Genomic DNA, 18,635 nt, shown 5'->3' with positions numbered 1-18,635 from the left:
CAGCTTGTTTGAGCGTATTTATGATGCAATTAGATAGTAGAAACCACGTGGCAGGACTATTTTTTGATCTATCACGTGCTTTTGACTGCTTAGACATAACATTTATTCGCAATAAATTATATAACGTTGGTTTTAGAGGGATATTTCTAGAATGGATAATAAATTTCTTAAGTGACAGGAAGAGTGTTGGTAAGATGAAAGAATCAAGCTCAGAACCATACACGACAAATAAAGGAGTACCACAGGGATCCGTGCTGGGACCATTATTATTCCTAATTTTTATTAATGACCTACCAGATCACATAAAGGCACTTATAATATCAATGTTTGCTGATGACACCTCGTTAATAGCCTCTGCACGTCCACTCGAGGAATTAAAAATGACAATGAAGACTGTTGTTGACTGCTTTATACGCTGGTGTAATACCAACAGATTAATATTAAACATTGACAAGACGTGACAATATCTTAACCGTCCATGATAGAAACAATATGTTATCTTCCACTCACTCTACAAAGTTTTTGGGTGTATTCATTGATTGTAATCTCAAATGGTCAGAGCAAGTGAATTCAGTGAACATGAAATTGAATAAAGCTTTTTATGCTATATCTAGAATTAAAAAGACACTACCCATCTCGGCATTGATGAACGTTTATTATAGCCTTGCTTACAGCTACATGTGCTATAATGTAATTTTGTGGGGGAAAAATACACACATAAATTCAATAGAAATTATCAATACCATTTATTTTATCAAAAGGGAAGGAATTAAAATATTAAGTATTGCAATTTTCTTAATCCTAGTATATTTATATCATACTAAAAACACGAATAGAGAATCTTATTTCTTATTGTCTCCTTTGTAACTAAAGCCAACTTTAACAATTTATAACAAAACATATCTGATTGAATTTGGATAATTTTATAATAATGAAATGTTATGAAATTTAATATGCAATATGGTATTTAATAAAAAAACCCCATATACTCATGTCACAAAAGTAAACGACTGACCTTTGCTGATAAATCGACAAATGGCTGCACACGTAAAATTTTTCCTTCCTAAATTGTAACCAAAAGAAATCATCCACGTTCTCCGTTCTCCAACAATGTGTTTCTGCTACTTTGCAAATTCTGCTCTCCTTCTTGTTCACTGCTTCCCACAGCGCTCGTTCCTATCTTCTGATGCAATTCTCCGCCTTTTTTTTTTTGAATCACTTCTACTTTTTATAACCCAAGGATCTTTTTTATCGACTCGGTGCCACAAATTCAAACAAATTTTTCCTCATTAATTACAAAACTGGACACATCAGACTCCAAGGAGTTTTCAAAAGAACTAATAACACTTGTAACTTTTAACACAACCTGCGGTACTTTTCCAACACACAGTCTTCAAAACTGGACTTCTCCTATCGATCGAACAAACACAACTTCCAAAATCTACTCATTCATTCCAGACATCGGCTCGTTGTCCCGTCCATCATTATTTTTCATCAAATCAAAAAAAAACTTTCAACCATACCATATAATTTACCAAATTCAACCTCTCTTGTAATTCTACAGAAATTCTCAAACTTTCGTATTTGCTTGTTCTTTCTGGAGTTCCAAGAATAAATAAAATTCCTTATATCTCTATAACCAAAACTTAATTCTACACTTTCCAAAAATTGTGTTATCTATTTTTAAGAAACTAATACAAAAGTATATTTTAAAAGCTGTCTACTTAAATACAATAATCACTCTTTGAAATATATACGGGTTACTGTTTTTTCCAGCCTATAAATGGCTATCCGAATAATCTCTTATTGTTGTGACGAATTACCAAAAATTCATATTTCGGCGAAAACACTTTCTTAAAACTAGCTATTTTTACAAATTTTGTCATATACAGGGCATTGAAAATTGACATGATCGTGGTCTATGAAGATGCAATTTTTATTTTATATTTGATTTCAAGTAGGAACATAGCTATGCAGGGTGGTCCTTAAGTAATTGTACAAAAAGAAACAGTAGATTCTACACTTTAAAATATTACGATTTAAACCAAATTGCTTTAATAAAATGTTGATATTAAGAAAGATACAGGGTGTTAAAGTGCAAATTTAAGATTTTATATTTCATTATAACTTTCATGTTTTAAATATGAGAAATTATAATTTGATGCACATTTTGATGTAACTGATAGAGGGCGCCACATATGCTACATGTGGTATAAATTTGCGCTTAACTTTTTTGCTCTTTAAGTTACCTGCATTTGGGACAAAAAATATTAAAGATACATTATTTTAACACAAAAAAGGTATACTTGTTAATAGCTTCAAAACTAAACAGTTTTCGAGATAATCGCATTTTAAAAATCAGCTGCATAATTCTGATTTAAGGCAATTACTCCAGACAACGAAGAAAAAATAGATTTCATTAAAGAATATATATCTTTGATGTGGTACTCTCAAATGTGTTTTCAGCACTTGTAAGGCTTTTCTCCATTGTGTATTTTTACATGATATTTCAAAGTTCCAGATTCACTAAATTGCTTCGAACAAATTTCGCACTTGTAAGGCTTTTCTCCAGTGTGCACTCTCAAATGCTTTTTCAAACTTCCTGTTTCATTAAATTGCTTAAAACAAATTTCACACTTATACGGCTTTTCTCCAGTGTGAACTCTTAAATGCGTTTTTAAATTTCCATCACGACTGAATTGCTGAGAACAAATTTCACACTTGTAAGGCTTCTCTCCAGTGTGTATCCTTAAATGTTTTTTCAAAGTTCCATCCTGACTAAATTGCTTAAAACAAATTTCACACTTGTAAGGCTTTTCCCCAGTGTGCACCCTAAAATGTGTTTTCAAACTGCCTCCTTCGCTAAACCGCTTAAAACAAATTTCACACTTGTAGGGCTTTTCTCCAGTGTGTACTCGCACATGAATTTTCAATTTATCTCCTTTACTAAACTGCTTCAAACAAATTTCACACTTGTAAGGCTTTTCTCCAGTGTGCACTCTTAAGTGGTTTTTCAAAATGTATGCTTCAGTAAATTGCTTTAAACAAATTTCACACTTGTAAGGCTTTTCCCCGGTGTGTACTCTTAAATGCTTTTTTAAAGTTCCAGCGTCACTAAATTGCTTAAAACAAAGTTGGCACTTGTAAGGCTTTTCTCCAGTGTGCACTCTCAAATGTGTTCTCATATAATATGAAGTAGTAAACTGCTTGAAACAAATTTCACACTTAAAAGACTTTTTTCCGGTGTGTGTTACCAACATTTTTTCGGATTTCGGTTTAATCTCATTCTGACGTAAACCTAAAATAAAAATCAAACTATAAAACTTTGCATGCTGAAACTGCGGATCATAAACAAAATCTAACAACGCTGGAATAAATAAAGTAAAGACTACACTATGACAACGTCATTTATCGTCCAACTTAGTTGGTGCTACGCCCAAGTTTCCACATATTTGTATACATTGAATAATTCTATTTGGGTTTACTGTAACATTTTTTTGTGATGATTCTGAGCTTGTTCCTGTTTCTTTATGTAGTACTTCAGCCCTATTAACGCATGTCTATCCAATATTCATTTTGATATGTACTTGACTGGGTATACTTCTCAGTTATGTTCACAGCATATGACTATCAATTATATTACCTCCTCTAGCAAGAAGTGGGAAGATAGTTTGTAGCGTCTCACGTGACCCGGCTTTTAACTAAAACACTTGGAGGAAAACTAAAAACGATTATTTTATTTATTTAACAGCATTATAGAAACTGACTTCAGTAGTGGCAACTAATGCACTTTGATTTTTGGGAGGGGACACTCGGATTTAAAGATATCGTTATTTCTGAGAGAACTATTTATTCTACATCAAAAGTGCTAATAAACATTTTCGTTCAAAATTGTCTTAGTTTGATTTCTAGTTTGAAACATTTTTTTTACGGCGTACAGATTCTTTCTAAATCAATGTTTTCCGTTTTTCACTGCCAATGAGGGAGTTTTAGAGGAAAGCCCGAGGAAGGAGAAGCTTGCATCTTTTTGAGGTCCCAACAAAAGGGGTTTTAGAGGTTGAGTGTCATTTTAGTCTTAAACGACTGTTGTAATCATTATTTAAATGTGGAAAGTAATAATAATAGTTTACTCCTTTCACTGAATAATCTATTTACTTCATTTAGTAATTGTTTTCTTGGATATGGAGGATATTTTGTTTTACTATGTGTTAAATTATACTACATTATTATCTACTTAATTTTTATGTACCTACTTGTATTATTACAAAATTGCTAATTTGTTTTATTTTGTGTCTAATAGAAATGTGCCAAATTAATCTTTTAAGCCCCACATATATACAAACCAAAATTGGTTGTATACCATTTTTTTATTGTCTCTAGGTGCGCCTACATGAACAATATTTTTACTGCCATATGTATAAGACTCTAATACTGGCAACAATGTACCAGCCAGGATGATCAACTTTTGTGACAAAGTCCATTATGTCTGTTCTTATAGGATAAACTAAAAAAAAAAGTTATTTACAAAAATAGTAGGCAACTGTAAGCTTAGACTAAGCCCGGTCGTAGCCAACCTTTTCATGGAGCATCTAGAAAAGAGGGTAATGGAGTCAGCATACAAGCCAAGGGTATGGTTTAGATACGTCGATGACCCTTTTGTGATTTGGGGTTACGGAGTAGCAAAACTTAACGATTTCCTGTCTTATATAAACACACTACATCCAAATATTCAATTTACGATGGAAACAGAGAAAGATTAACAACTACCGTTCTTAGAGTAAAGTATTAGTAAATCGAAAGGAAGGTTACTTAGGACATAAAGTGTTTCGAAAACCTACACACAACAAAGAAACTCAAGGACTGTTTAAGATCGGTGTAGGACAAACGCGACCCATTAACAACGGCCGGAGTATACCGAATATGACGCACATGTGGAATGATATATGTGGAAACCAGGAAAAGACACACAAACACAAGGATAAACGAACATAAAAGTCATTGTAGTTTAGGCAAGAAACGCAGATGCTGGATAAAACATGACAGTACTACCCACGGTTATATCGGGAAGCGGTGGAAATATATAAGTATCCAAATTATTTTAATCGGATAGACGAAGGACTAAAAATTGACAAAATACCAATATTAAAATCCACAAACACCCTTCCCACAAAACACGAAAAAAGAAAAGCTACGAACGACAACAAGCCCCCTCACGACGAAACCTGTGGAGGGAAGGCGAGTAGAAAATATAAATATGGCCTCCGTAGTACAACGCGGTAGTTATGCAATACGCACCATCCGGGGTCAGAACCTCAGAGCCCAACGTATTCTTAAAACTACCTGCTCATTCCTCGGCAATGTATTCAAAAGACATCCCAAATCCAAACTCCTTTTCCTACCCAGCAATGAACTCCCTGATGAATACATTGACATTCAGAAGACAACTCCCCTCATTTATCGCCGTCACCATTAAATATAAATGCTCACTTTGAGCTTGCCTAGACAGGGGGGGATCGGTTTTCTGTGGTTTCCCGATCCCATTGCACAACGATACCTGTCTTTTACAGAGGTTACAGTCACAGCTGCCCTCTCGCGCCGCGTTTTCATACAGTTATTAATATCAAATCAACAAATTCATATTCTCTATATATACTATTAATAAATTCTGAAAAGGACCGTTTTACACATTGCCTTTCACCTCTGATTGTCTCCTCCAACGACCACCAGTGGACCCACAACAAAAAAGAACCAGCCAACTACAAAACAAGAAATAAACCACGTCCTGAAGAGGCAGAAGGCCTAAAACAGGACATCAAACACCAGTTCCAAGAATACACTCAAAGAGAGACTATACGAACAACGCTATTACTACAACGCGGCGTCAGTTTCAGCTTACAAGCGAAGCAGTAACATCTCCAGAAGATGCCAACCCCTAGTGTTGGCGAAACGTCAAAACCTAATCTCAGAAGATAACGGCCTAAAAACGTAAATGATGATTACCAAACTGACATATAACAATGATAACTTTCAGTTTTTGGCCAACTCAAAATAATTGTTGGTAATCATCTTTTATGGTTATTCGTGTAATATTGGTTAAAAGTATTTAAATGTCCAGTATAACAGGTTACAACTTTTTATGCTTATAATGAAATTTAAAATAAAATACAAGGTATTTCGTTTAAAAAAATATATTTTTGATGCGGTACAGTGCTATGAAAGACCCTGTATATTTATAACTAATTTTAAAATGTGAAGCTTACAGTTAACTAATATTTTTGTAAATAACTTTATTCGGCATCACAGCATCTCCTATAATAACAGATATAACTGACTTTCTCATAAAAGTTGATTATCCTGTATATCTCAGCAACATTGTCGGCAAAGTATGGCTTGTACATTTGTTTCCTAAATATGATTCCTAAATAGACAATACAATCGTGTAACAAAGGATTGACAAAATCATACTTATCGCAGTGGCTTAAATTGTATTTAAACATAATTAAAAAAAAAATAAAGGCAATTTAACCCTTAGTCTCCCGTGGCACTTTTGAGTATCAACAAATTCTGTTACACTTATATCCCAGGTATTGAAGTAGATCTAATACTTACACAAATTTGTACTCATAACTGTAGTTATCAGTTGATGTTTAATACTTCAAATGTAATTCAAAAGTTTTTGTTTTAAATACAAAATAAGATTTGTAGGTACTCTAAATCATCGTTGGAAACAAAGAATGCTTTTAGCTTATTGTAAAAAGTTATGGCCAATAAAATATGGAGGACTTTAAAGTACAGTTGGTAAGTAACTGGCAAAAAAATCTAAATATGGTGGGAGACTAAGAATTAAAAACTTTCTAAGAATGTCAGAGTGACATATTTTGTTTTAAATAAGTAGGGGAGAAGAGAAAGACTTGATCACTCTTTAAAATTTCAGTAAATAAGCAACCTAGAATTATAAAACCGGCAACATAGCGTAGCTGTAAGTATGGCAGTAGAGTGGATCCCATGCAATTTAGTTTTCGTTAGAATACACAACGAAGAGCACGTGTTCATTAAAATTATTTTGTCCCTACCGAAAAGTGTTTTCAGAATTATTTCAAGTTGATATTCTTTACTATTTGTTTAGGTGAGTGTTTCGTATCATTTTTATTTAACACCATAATCATTTAGTTTACGTTTTGCCATAGTTTGCAGTGAGTTCTAGTTTGTTGTCATATTTTTATAGACTAAAATATTAAAATGGCCTCTTAGGGAGACTTGATTCCTTCTTATCTGGGAGATATGATCCCTAGATCAAGTCTCCCAGAAACTCATTATAGATGAATGTTTTTTATTTTTGGTAAACGAACACCAGCCGACAGCCAGAGGTTAAAAGAAGCTGTTATTAATAACGATACGTCTCTCAAGGTAACGGCAAGTCGTTTTCAAATAAATATTATGACATCAAAAAGATACGTTCGCAGACAACGATCCGAAAATGTTGAAATATCCTTCTCTCCTGATTACAAGAAGGCTCAAATATTTAGAGGAAATGCAGAGGAAAATATGTTTAAAAATTATTTAGATGTTGCCAGCAAATTACACCATGGCCTTACAAGAAAACAAGCAAAAGAACTGGCGACGAGTTTGCCGTAAGAAATAGTTACATAATACCTGCTTCGTGGAATAAACATAAGCAATCCAGTTACGACTGGTTACCTATACGGATTTCAGAAGAGGATGAAGACCTTATCACTACGCTCTCCGGAAGCAACTAGTCTTTCTAGAGCTGTAGTTTCAACAGAAATAATGTATCAACATTTTTCGGAAAGTTCTCAAAAACCATGGAATCGGACCAGAAGCAATTTGTAGCGTGGACGAAACTGGACTTTCCACTGTCCATAAGCCAAAGAAGATCATTGCATGTAAAGGTGATAAGCACGTTGGTAAAACTACGTCAGGGGAACATGGAGCAACAGTAACTGTTTGTTGTGCAATCAACGCAATTGGAAACCATATACCGCCTTTTATGGTTTTCCTTCGAAAACTCTGGCAAGATCGCATGATTGATAATAGTGACCAGTGACCACCGGCGTAGTTTATGAAAGTGGATGGATGACCGCTTCTAATTTTATCAAATTTTTGGAACATTTTCAAAAACATGTAAAGGCGACTACCGACAATAAATAATTCTTTTACCATCACACATGTCGCATAAGCTCCAGGCGTTATACAGGAGTGTATTTGGCACTCTCACAAGTTTCTATAATACTGCCTGTGATGATTGGATGGTGACCCACCCAGGAAGGACAATTACAATATACGAAGTCATAGGATGCTTAGCTTACGCTTTCCCGTTAGCATTTACTCCACGTAATATTGAAAGCGGATTCAGAGTTACGGGTATATGGCCTTTCAATTCCAATATTTTTACCGATGAATGTTTTACGTCGGCGTATATTACTGATCGCGAAGATCCGGAAAATAATTCCACTTTATCTCAGTTTTATGTTGCAACACCAGCAATAGATAACAATAACGAACCCTACTTGCACTTTCACCACCCCTGAAATAATTAGACCATCTTCCTCAACTGGATCGATTTCACATAATCAACAACTACGACGAACACTAATAGAGGACAAAAACCAGCCTTCTACTTCTACTGGTACTTTTACCACACCTCAAATAATTAGATCACATCCTGTAAATGGACATACTTCGCAAAATGATCAGCTACAACAAACATCAATGGAGCACAATAACCAGCCTTTCACTTCTGCCACTTTTAGTAGCCCAGAAATGATCAGACCTCATCCTAAAGCAGGGCCCAGGACTTACAAAAAGGGTAGAAAGCGAGCAACTACGAAAATTCTCACAGCCACACCAGAAAAACTTGTGCTTGAAGCTGAAGTTAGAGCTAAAGAAAATAAATTAGAAAAAGATCAAAAGACCAAAGAGCACTTAAAAAAATGATTAAACAAAAACTTAAGGATTTGAGGGAATCTTCAAGTTCGGCGGGCAGTTATGCTACCATCGTCAGAGTCTGAATATGATCCTAATGATGAAATGCAAGTAGACCAACTTTTAAAAAACTTACCAAGCCCGACTTTTATGGGCTACAGTAAGCACATAGGATGTTTTGTCTTCCCTAAATCACGGAGAATGTTCAATATTCAACAATAATTTTTTTTTACTTTTATAACTTTTTGAATATAATTTTCTGCCAGAAAGTGTTTCTATTTTTAATATTATTTGTTATGTCATGACTAATAAAATTAGTTTTCAGCATAAAATTTTTGGTTTTATTTTAATATTGTAAATCTGGGAAGGTATATTCAAGTCACCCATACACAAGGATCAAGTCTCCCGAAGTACTGGGAGACATGATTAGTTTTTCTCTATTACTAGATTCTACAAAAATCCGTTATTTATTAGCAGTATATTTTTCGGCTGCATAACACCCAAAACTTTGATAAATTTATAATGTTCCACTAAATTATCAAGGTTCTAGATAGGTTATAAAAAAAGTTATCTAAAAAAATGTAACGGTGGGATCAAGCCTGCCTCCTCTCCCCTATAATTGTACAAGAAAAAATAAAATCTCAAATTTTTCAGTAACAACTCGTTAGTCTATTTGCATATCATTCTATAGGCATTACAACTTCCAAATTCCACAACTCAGAGCTTAAATTTGTATTTCTTTAATATAATATATAATCCTCTCATCAGACCAAGTATTGGTCTTTTTATTCCTATGAAATTTTCCAAAACTGCAAACAATATTGCAGCTATTTTAGCTTGCCAAGTGATAGTCTAGCAGCCAGGTAAAACAACACAGCATATACAAAAAATGTGTCGCTGCAACTAAAGCTTTATAGCTGAGCCATACTAAAAACATTCCCCAATATGCAGAAAGTATTGCTTGTTTAGAGACACACTAACTAATAAATAGTTATAAAATTTTTCAGTAATTTTAATCTTGAAATCATTTAAGTGTTAAGTTGAATAAAGGTAACTTATAACCTTTACCTTTCAACTGTCCTATAAACCTTTACAGAACAAAAATTGTTTTTATTAGGCATATATTTACTAATATTAAAATTAATTATACATTTAATTAGTAGTGTTCTACTATGGATTCCTCAATAAAAATGAACACTAATTATCAAATGTATTATGAACATATTTCTGAAGCATTACTGAGTCATATTTAAACTCTTCTATATTTACATAATATGTATTATAAAAACAAAAACTTTAAAACAGAAAATTCATATTAATGATGATAACAACCTAGGTTCCTTCCTGTGTTCTGGTAATTTAGGGTTAAGTTATAATTAAGTCAAAACTAAAGACATATAATAAAAGATAGACTGATTGTTGCAATACCAGCCCGTTCCCCCAGTCTGACAGAGAAAACTGAGGCAAAGCCTCAACTGGCGTGAAGCAAAACTGAGGTCACATGTTCCATAAATCTGGCCCATTGTACAGAGACATACGGACTGTTTTGCATCAGTTTGTTCTGGTACACTGGAAGAACAGGATTGTATTGCAGCCGTAAGTCTATCCCTAAAGAATATATTGAGGTTAAGTGTACCTCATTCATTTGCAAAAATAATGTCTAAGTTATGTTTTAAATGCAACAAAGACTGTCATACCGACAAATGCAGCAAAACAGGTATTTTTGGCTATCCCTGTGACTTATGCTCGAGATTTGTATGCCGTATTTGCACAGGCTTACAAGTGCAAGAAATTCCGTGCATACCCAGCCCATCTAGGGTTATGCTGTTTGTCTGCCCGGATTGTTGCAAAAACATAGGAGCACCTGGCGCCCCAAAGCCTCAGTTGACATGACTGATGATGTTTATGATGTTAATGCCTCTGATTTTCCTAACACCAATGTTGACATGATTTCAAACAGTTTAAAAACTTTGATTGATTCTGATTTGACACCAAAACTCAAAGCATTGATTTCTTCCTTTAAAGATAATATCATTACTCATATTGCAACAAAACTGAGTGCAGCCCAGGAGGCTGTGGCAAATAATCATTCAGTAGCACTTAAAAATCACTCAGATCAAGTTTCATCGAAGATGGATGGTTTGAATATGGCTATACAAAAAGTCCAACAAGAGATTGTGCTAAATAGACAAACCTTACTGACGAGTAAAATTGATAATGAACCCACTCAAAATCAGAGTGACATACCTTCTACTGCATCAGTCATAAGTTCTGCTGTGCCGAGTGCTACGCAGTCTCTCTTGAGTAATCCCAGGCCCAGTGAAGCTACCCATCATAATGCTCTCAGAAAATCTTCATATGCACTAGTTTGCGGTACTGGCGCCTGCTCAGACCAATTAAAAGGTATGCCCAAAACAAATCATATTAAACATTCATGGTTTTACCTAGGTAGGGTGCAAAACTCTGTTGGTGGCTCCGTTGTAAAAGATTACATAAAGAAAGCTACCAATATTGGTAATGAAAAACAACATTCACAAACAACAAACAACAACAACGAAAACAACAACAACAAAAAGACATTTATGTTAAACTGTTAAAATTTAATGAAGAATTTAACTCATTTAGATTTGGAATTCCTACTGAGTATGAGACAATAGTGAATAGTACTGATTTTTGGCCCCCAGATGTCCTTTTCAGGAAGTTTGTGTTTAACTACCATAGAAACGTTGATAATACCGAAATCCAGTCCTTAGCCAACACATCAACTCATTAAACAACAGTTAACCTGCCAAAAAACTGAGAAGTAGCCTAAAATGTTACTTTCATAATGTTGGTGGACTTCGAACTAAACTCTCTCAGTTAAGGGATCTTTGCTACTAAATAATTATTCTAAATACATAATAATAATTATTATTCTAAATATTATTCTAAATAAACTACTTCTGGTTAGTGAAACTGATCTATTAAATTATAATGTTTATAGACAGGGCCTCTATCAGCATGGATTGGACACTGTGAGCGGAGAAGTGTACATTGCAATCAAGAAAAACATATCCTATAAACTAATAAGTAAGTCAAATTTGTTTAACATAGAACAACTTTTTGTGGAAGTTAAACTGAATGATGATCAGCTTATAATAGGAGGAGTCTATATACCACCTAGTTCATTAGCTGAGGCATATGAATATCACTGCACCTTTCTTGAGGAACTGATAAGTCAACATCCACAAAGTTCTGTGATCTTGGCTGGCGATTACAACCTGAGAGATGCTCAATGGAGTGAGCTATGATCAAAACGGAGTTTATTTATTTACCTTACTTCCTGATGGCTCTCATGCGAATACAGTATGTGGATCTTTTGCATTTTTAAATTTCCATCAGTGCAATAATATACCAAACAGACATGGAACATTCCTGGATCTCATTTTTTCACATATACCTGATGTAAATGTGTGTATGCCAGTCGATCCATTGTTTTGTGAATCATTCAGGCATAAGCCATATGAATTTTTTGTCCCTATTAGCTATTTTAAAGAGTTGGTTTTTTATGAAGACCATTGTTTATGATTTCAAAAACTGTAATTTTAATTCTGTTAACCTTTATCTGTCTTCAGTTAATTGGGATGCATTATACCATTGTAATAATATAAATGAGGCTTGTCAAATATTTTACAGCTACAGTAAAACCTCCATTAACCGAAATAATTGGGGGGGAGGCCGTTTCGGATAACAAGAATTTCGGTTAAAAATAACATTGTTTTTTTATAATATTCTTGATCAAAGTATTGGTATTAAAAAATACTATGAGTTGATTTCGTAATGTTTTCTAATAAGTAAATCCAAAATAAAGTAATAAAATTAAGGAAAATAAATAAGTTTAACATGCTTTTTTAAAGAAATCTGCTATTTTTTGCGTTTTCGTTTGACAACGATGTTTCTCTCTCCCTCCATCGTTAATGGGCAGAACGTCATGAGTTTGCCTCATTCGATTGTTCGACGAAATATAAAGCAATCTGAAAAGGACAAAACTTTATGTAATGACAACAAAAATTAAGAACCTACTCGTGTCCCTAACTAATTAGGCCTACTGTATAAAATTCTTTCCTCTAACTAAAGCATTGAAAATCTCGTCGACGGTCTTGTGCTGCCTGTTGCCTCTTGGGTCGTCATCTGATATGCTCAGGTTGTCTTGATAAAGAAACATATCAATGATGTCCTGGTCGATGAATTCACGTTCTGAGTCATCAGCTGCTTACCAGTCACGTATCTCTTCTTAGTTAATTTCGTCATGTCCCGGCAAATTTTTAATGAAAGGTTTAATTTCTTCTGTCGTTTTCTTACCATTTTCTACTTCAGGATCGTCAATGAAAATCTTATCAAAAAGTTTGTTCCAGCATTTTTCCAAAGTTGAAGATTTGATCTTGGTCCACGACTCAGCTCACCAATAAAAATGTTTTATTGTTAAAGATTTGAGAATTTCGGGAACACTTTTGGATTAATTCGTCTCCTGTAATAACAGATGTCTTAAGAATGCTTCTCTATAATGTCTCTTGAATGTCTCTATGACTCCTTGGTCTAACGGCTGGATTAAGCTTGTGACATTCGGTGGCAAAAATCTGACAATTGTCACCATTTTGTAGATTTTGAGGGCGAGGGCGCATTGGCAACAAGTAACAATGCTTTGATGAGAAGGTTTTTTGATTTTACAAAGGATTTTACACTTGAGACGAATTCATTTTCAAACCATTCTAAAAATAAAGTGGTCGACATCCATGAACTTTTTTGGCTTCTGTACCCTAAAATGCCCTTTCGGAAATATCTTTTAGAGCTCTTGGTTTTTGTGATTTCCCAACACACATAGACATCAATTGGTGAGTGAAATTAACGGAATTGTTTACGTTTTGCGACAAACAGTTACTTTTTATTGACAAATTATTGAAACTGTCAGCCGTTTCGGTTAAACGATGTTTCGGTTAAAAAGGTTTCGGTTAAGGGAGGTTTTACTGTATATGTATCAGTGTTTAGATATTGTTGTTCCAAGTGTTCCTACAAGTTCCCAATTTGGTTCTCAATAAAACTTAAATATCTTATTATTCAAAAGAAAAAAGCTCATGTGAGGTTTAAATTATCTAAATCAAACGAGGACTACTCTAATCTGCGTGATCAATGTAAAGTTGAACATACGCTTTGTCAGAAACAACATTTTTCGTCTCTTGAAAAAAATTTTAGTAATTACCCCAGGGAATTTTGTGGATGCATTGGTAGACTTCGTAAATCTTTGAGTTACCCCCAAGAAATGTATCTAGGTGACAGAAGGGCACAAGGCAATATCGAAATTGCTAACCTTTTTGTTGAGTTCTTCTCTAGTGTATATGAGAATGATAAAGATGCTCCCATTCCAGATTTTGAAAACTGTGTAAAACACATTGACCCTGTAAACCTAATTCAAGTTGACACTATATCAGTGTTTAATGAATTAAGAAAACTTCCAAACAAATTCTCCTCAGGGCCTGAGAAAAACCCACCGGTATTATTAAAGCACTGTCTATACCATATTCATTTTACAAATTCCCAATCGTCAATAGAACCACGTGTAAGCCAAACAGGGTAGTACTGATGTACGACCTATGTATTATATGACTTTTAAAAATATTTACTTTTGAAACTGTTAGTGTAAGAATTTCTTGAAATTTAATCATTATATCACAATTAAACTAAACTCTAAAAAATAACACGACCAGTAAATAACTTAACAATAACTATATCATAAATATAAAACAATATATTAACTTAAAAATCAACACGATACAATTTGAATTTAAAATTATGGCAAGTTGGGATCTGTAACATGAGAATCTGTCTTGCTTAAGGTAATAAATTATATTTAATAGCCCCTTGACGAATGAGACGGCGAATATCAACATGTGCTCATGTTTACTGATGGGAATTTGGTAAACGAATGAACTTTATGCTCTCTTACTATGTCCCTAAAATATCTTTATAATTTATCTCTTATGACTGGTGAGTTCCCTTCTTTCTGGAAGAACAGTTATATTGTACCCATTTTTAAGTCAAGTAAAAGGGAAGATATTGAAAAATACTGAGGAATTTGTATACAGTCAGCAATCCCAAAACTTCTCTACAAGCTAGAGACTTCTCACTTATCAAAACTAACAAATAATATAATAATGCCCCAACAGCATGGCTTTCAAAGGGGAGGAGCACAGTGTCAAACTGGTTGGTCTACCAAGATGATATTTTGGGTGCCTTTGAGAGGAAGTACCAGGTGGACAGCATCTATACTGACTTCTCAAAGGCATTTGATAAAGTAAATCATTGTTATTTAATCAGTAAATTAGGAGCCATTGGTATAGCTGGCAAATGGCTTGATTCATATGATAGTTTTCTTGTGGGTAACACCCAGAGCATTAAGATAAATGGTGTGTTGTCTCAATCTGTTGATGTCCTCTCTGGAGTACGAAAGGGGTCACATTGTGGCCCTCTACTATTTGTCCTCTTTGTTAACGATGTTGAGAAAGTCATTAAGTATTCAAAATTTCTCAACTTTGCTGATGATAAAAAAAAATTTATAAAGTCATTACTTGTTAGTATGATCAAATTCAGCTACAAGAGGATCTCAGCAGATTTAGCGATTGGTGCAAACTAAATGAATTAAAATTGAACATTGATAAGTGTTGTGTTATTACTTTTCACAGGAAGCAAACAATTTTAAATTACAATTATAGCATTGATAACACTCAGCTGTCTAGGCAGGACTGTGTTAGGGATTTAAGTGTTTATTTTGATTATAAATTAACATTTCGTAAGCATCTAGAGGTCACAGTAAACAGTGCATTTAAACAATTAGGGTTTATAACTAGAACCACTTCTCAATTTTCATGTTTTGTTTTACCAATTCTTTTTAATAGTCTCATTCGCTCCAGACTAGAATATGCAATAGTTGTATGGGGACCTTACTATCAAACATCTATAGACCAGCTTGATCATGTTCAGCATAAATTTGGTAAACACTATCATTACCGTAGTGCTTTTCATGACCTCTCTGTCCCATACAGTTATAGTATGATGACTGATCACTTGAAAATGGTTTATATGAATCGGCGAAAAGATTATTTTTGCCTAATATTCATTTACAAAATTGCTAATAATTTGATAAATTGCCCTGAACTTTTAAATGTATTTGGTCTTAACACTTTTCATGGAACTAGGCATACTTTGTTCTTTCATCTACCATTTCATCAATTTAATTATGAATATTTCTTACTCATATGGTGAGACTATATAATAGGTACCAAAGTGATCTGGACTTATTTTTACAGTCCTTAGAACAATTTAAAAATGTGATAAAGAGACTGCTATTGTCTGATATTAGTTTGTATTCAAGTTAATTATTAGTTTTTGTTAAACTTTACTAATTATTTTCCAATGTTATGCTTACTTTGAAAAATTTTATATAAGTATTATATTTTGTTCCAATGTAAATGGTAGATCCCTTAATAAATAAAATCTTGTATTATATGTCTATGGTCAGAACATAGAATAATAAACTTTCAAGTGTGCAGTTTTTTCTGACTAAACACATTTATTTATCACATAAAGAAGAAACAAGCCACCCATATGTAAAACAACCAAGGGTAATCTCCAAGGCTCTGTTTAATACCATTATTACAATATTCAAATAGTTGTAATTGAGGTTACATTTATTTTTAAAAATAAAGATATATTTTAAAGATGTACCCACATAAAAAAACCATTTTTGTAACTTATACATACCACATTGACTCTGATTTTCTTCAATTAGGTCTTTATCATCCTTAATATTTGGTTCAGCCTTCAAATTTTTACAGGTTAACAAATTAATACTACCTTCAATTTGTTCATGTTTTACATTTTCAATAAATATTTCTGTATTCATTTGATTGAACCAATCTTTAGAATCTTCATTAGTTGTATTATCCTGGAGTAGAAGTATTTCTTGTTTAAATTCATTTTTTATAGTAACTGGAAATTCTGTGTTATCCACATCATCGTTCTCTAATTGGGTTTCGCATTTTATATTAGATACTTTACTTTTTGTGTAAATGTCTTCCTGTGTCTCCATATTGTTTGTTTAAATAAGTGTTCAGTTCAGGACAGTCAGGACTCAGGTTACATTCAATTCAATATTCACTAATTCACTATGAAAAAATCATGGTACAATGAATACAGAAGGTATGATATTGCGCATGACATTTGACAGCTGGCCCAGGAGTGTGACGTAGTCAAGACCGCTCGAACCCATTATTACAGCTTAACGTACTACCCATGATACTATGAATAACAAGATAGGATCTTCCCGTAGCACAAAATCGGTCGTGTTCGCGCATGCCGTCATTGGAGACCAGAATTTGAATTCTTGTTAAAGTTAAATGGGATTTTTATACATTCTGTGATGAAATTATTCGATTAGCAAAATAATAATATTAAAAAAAGGTTTAATAATTACAATAATCGTACACAAAAGGATATCTCCAAACTATTTATTAAAGATTATTTATTGACACATACAAAAAACTGACATTACGAACGTGCAGGTCTCCAATTACGTCACGACTTATGCGCAATATCTTATCTTCTTAATCATAGTATCATGGTACTACCTATTTTGAAATTATGGTCAAAAACTGATCATTTTTTTTAAATGTTTTGTTTTGGTTATAATTGAATAAAAAATATATTTTCAGTAGCATAAAACCTTTACTTTTCCTAGGAATTCAGGCGAAATATTTATTTTTGTTTTCATACATATACTAATAATATAAGCTTTTTTTCTATATGCAAATCCTTTGAAATTTAAAAATTTTCTGCAGAGGAAATACTGTGAATAGGTAAATAGTAGTAGATTTGCGTATTCTGTTTCACTGTCACTCATTTCCCAGCAGTTTTACTGAAATAAAAACAAAAAAGATTAAAATAAAGAAAAATCTGTTTTACAATTCAATATGGTATTTTAGATGAGTTATAATGAAATTTAGTAAAATAAAAAATATACACATTACTCTAACCTACCGATTATTATATGCAAAATTTACTTATCAAAAATATAATAACATAAAAATAAGGCACAAATAAGTTCAAACGCAAAACACAATAAATATCGACTTCAGACGACTTTACACCGGCAAGACAGAAGGCTTGTATAAAAACAAAAGTTCGACGATAATATCGGTTATCTGCAAATTATGAGATAATAAATATATTTTAAAGTAACTCAATACTGACTGAGTCAACTATTTTATAATAGAAAAATAATTTAGATATATGCTTACATTATGTCTCTTTATACAAATATATACACGTCGCAAGTGAATATTCCACATCGTTATGAACCATCGTTGTTAAAAATAGGTACTTTTAAAAACATTTGGATAAACCGAGTGATGTGCATAGTTATGCAACTAGAAAAAACTCCATTATATCTTTCATTTGATAGATTAACGAAGACCCAGAATTCATATGAATATATTAGTTTAAAGCTTTTTAACATGTTACTGCAAAGTTGTTGTTATTTTTTAGACAGCAACCTTAAATGGTTCTTTCATATCGATTTGTTAACTAAGAAACTAGCCTCAGCCTGCTATGCAATTTGCAATAAGAACTGTTTCGGAAGAAATCAATTTAGCATCTTCCAG

At 33.2% G+C, this 18,635-nt stretch overlaps 2 protein-coding genes across 2 annotated transcripts in view; both read right to left on the bottom strand.

Moving 5' to 3' along the window:
* Positions 1-722: 722 nt before the first annotated feature.
* Positions 723-17,253, bottom strand: LOC140444248 (uncharacterized). Its single transcript, XM_072535997.1, has 2 exons — positions 16,738-17,253; positions 723-3,298 (listed from the first exon to the last, which is right to left on the bottom strand). Exons 1-2 carry the CDS (start codon positions 17,063-17,065, stop codon positions 2,463-2,465), a joined length of 1,164 nt encoding a protein of 387 aa, XP_072392098.1. The 5' UTR covers positions 17,066-17,253; the 3' UTR covers positions 723-2,462.
* Positions 17,254-17,603: 350 nt separating this feature from the next.
* LOC140444217 (uncharacterized) overlaps positions 17,604-18,635 on the bottom strand; it is a 59,554-nt gene continuing 58,522 nt past the window's right edge. The window contains exon 2 of the transcript XR_011951316.1: positions 17,604-17,890. The gene's annotated coding sequence lies outside the window, so the exon portion shown is untranslated. The remainder of the gene's footprint in view (positions 17,891-18,635) is intronic.

Source organism: Diabrotica undecimpunctata, chromosome 1, assembly GCF_040954645.1.
Source record: "Diabrotica undecimpunctata isolate CICGRU chromosome 1, icDiaUnde3, whole genome shotgun sequence".
NCBI lineage: Eukaryota > Metazoa > Arthropoda > Insecta > Coleoptera > Chrysomelidae > Diabrotica > Diabrotica undecimpunctata.
Note: the sequence above shows the minus strand (reverse complement) of the source record. Positions and strands in the feature narration are given on the sequence as shown.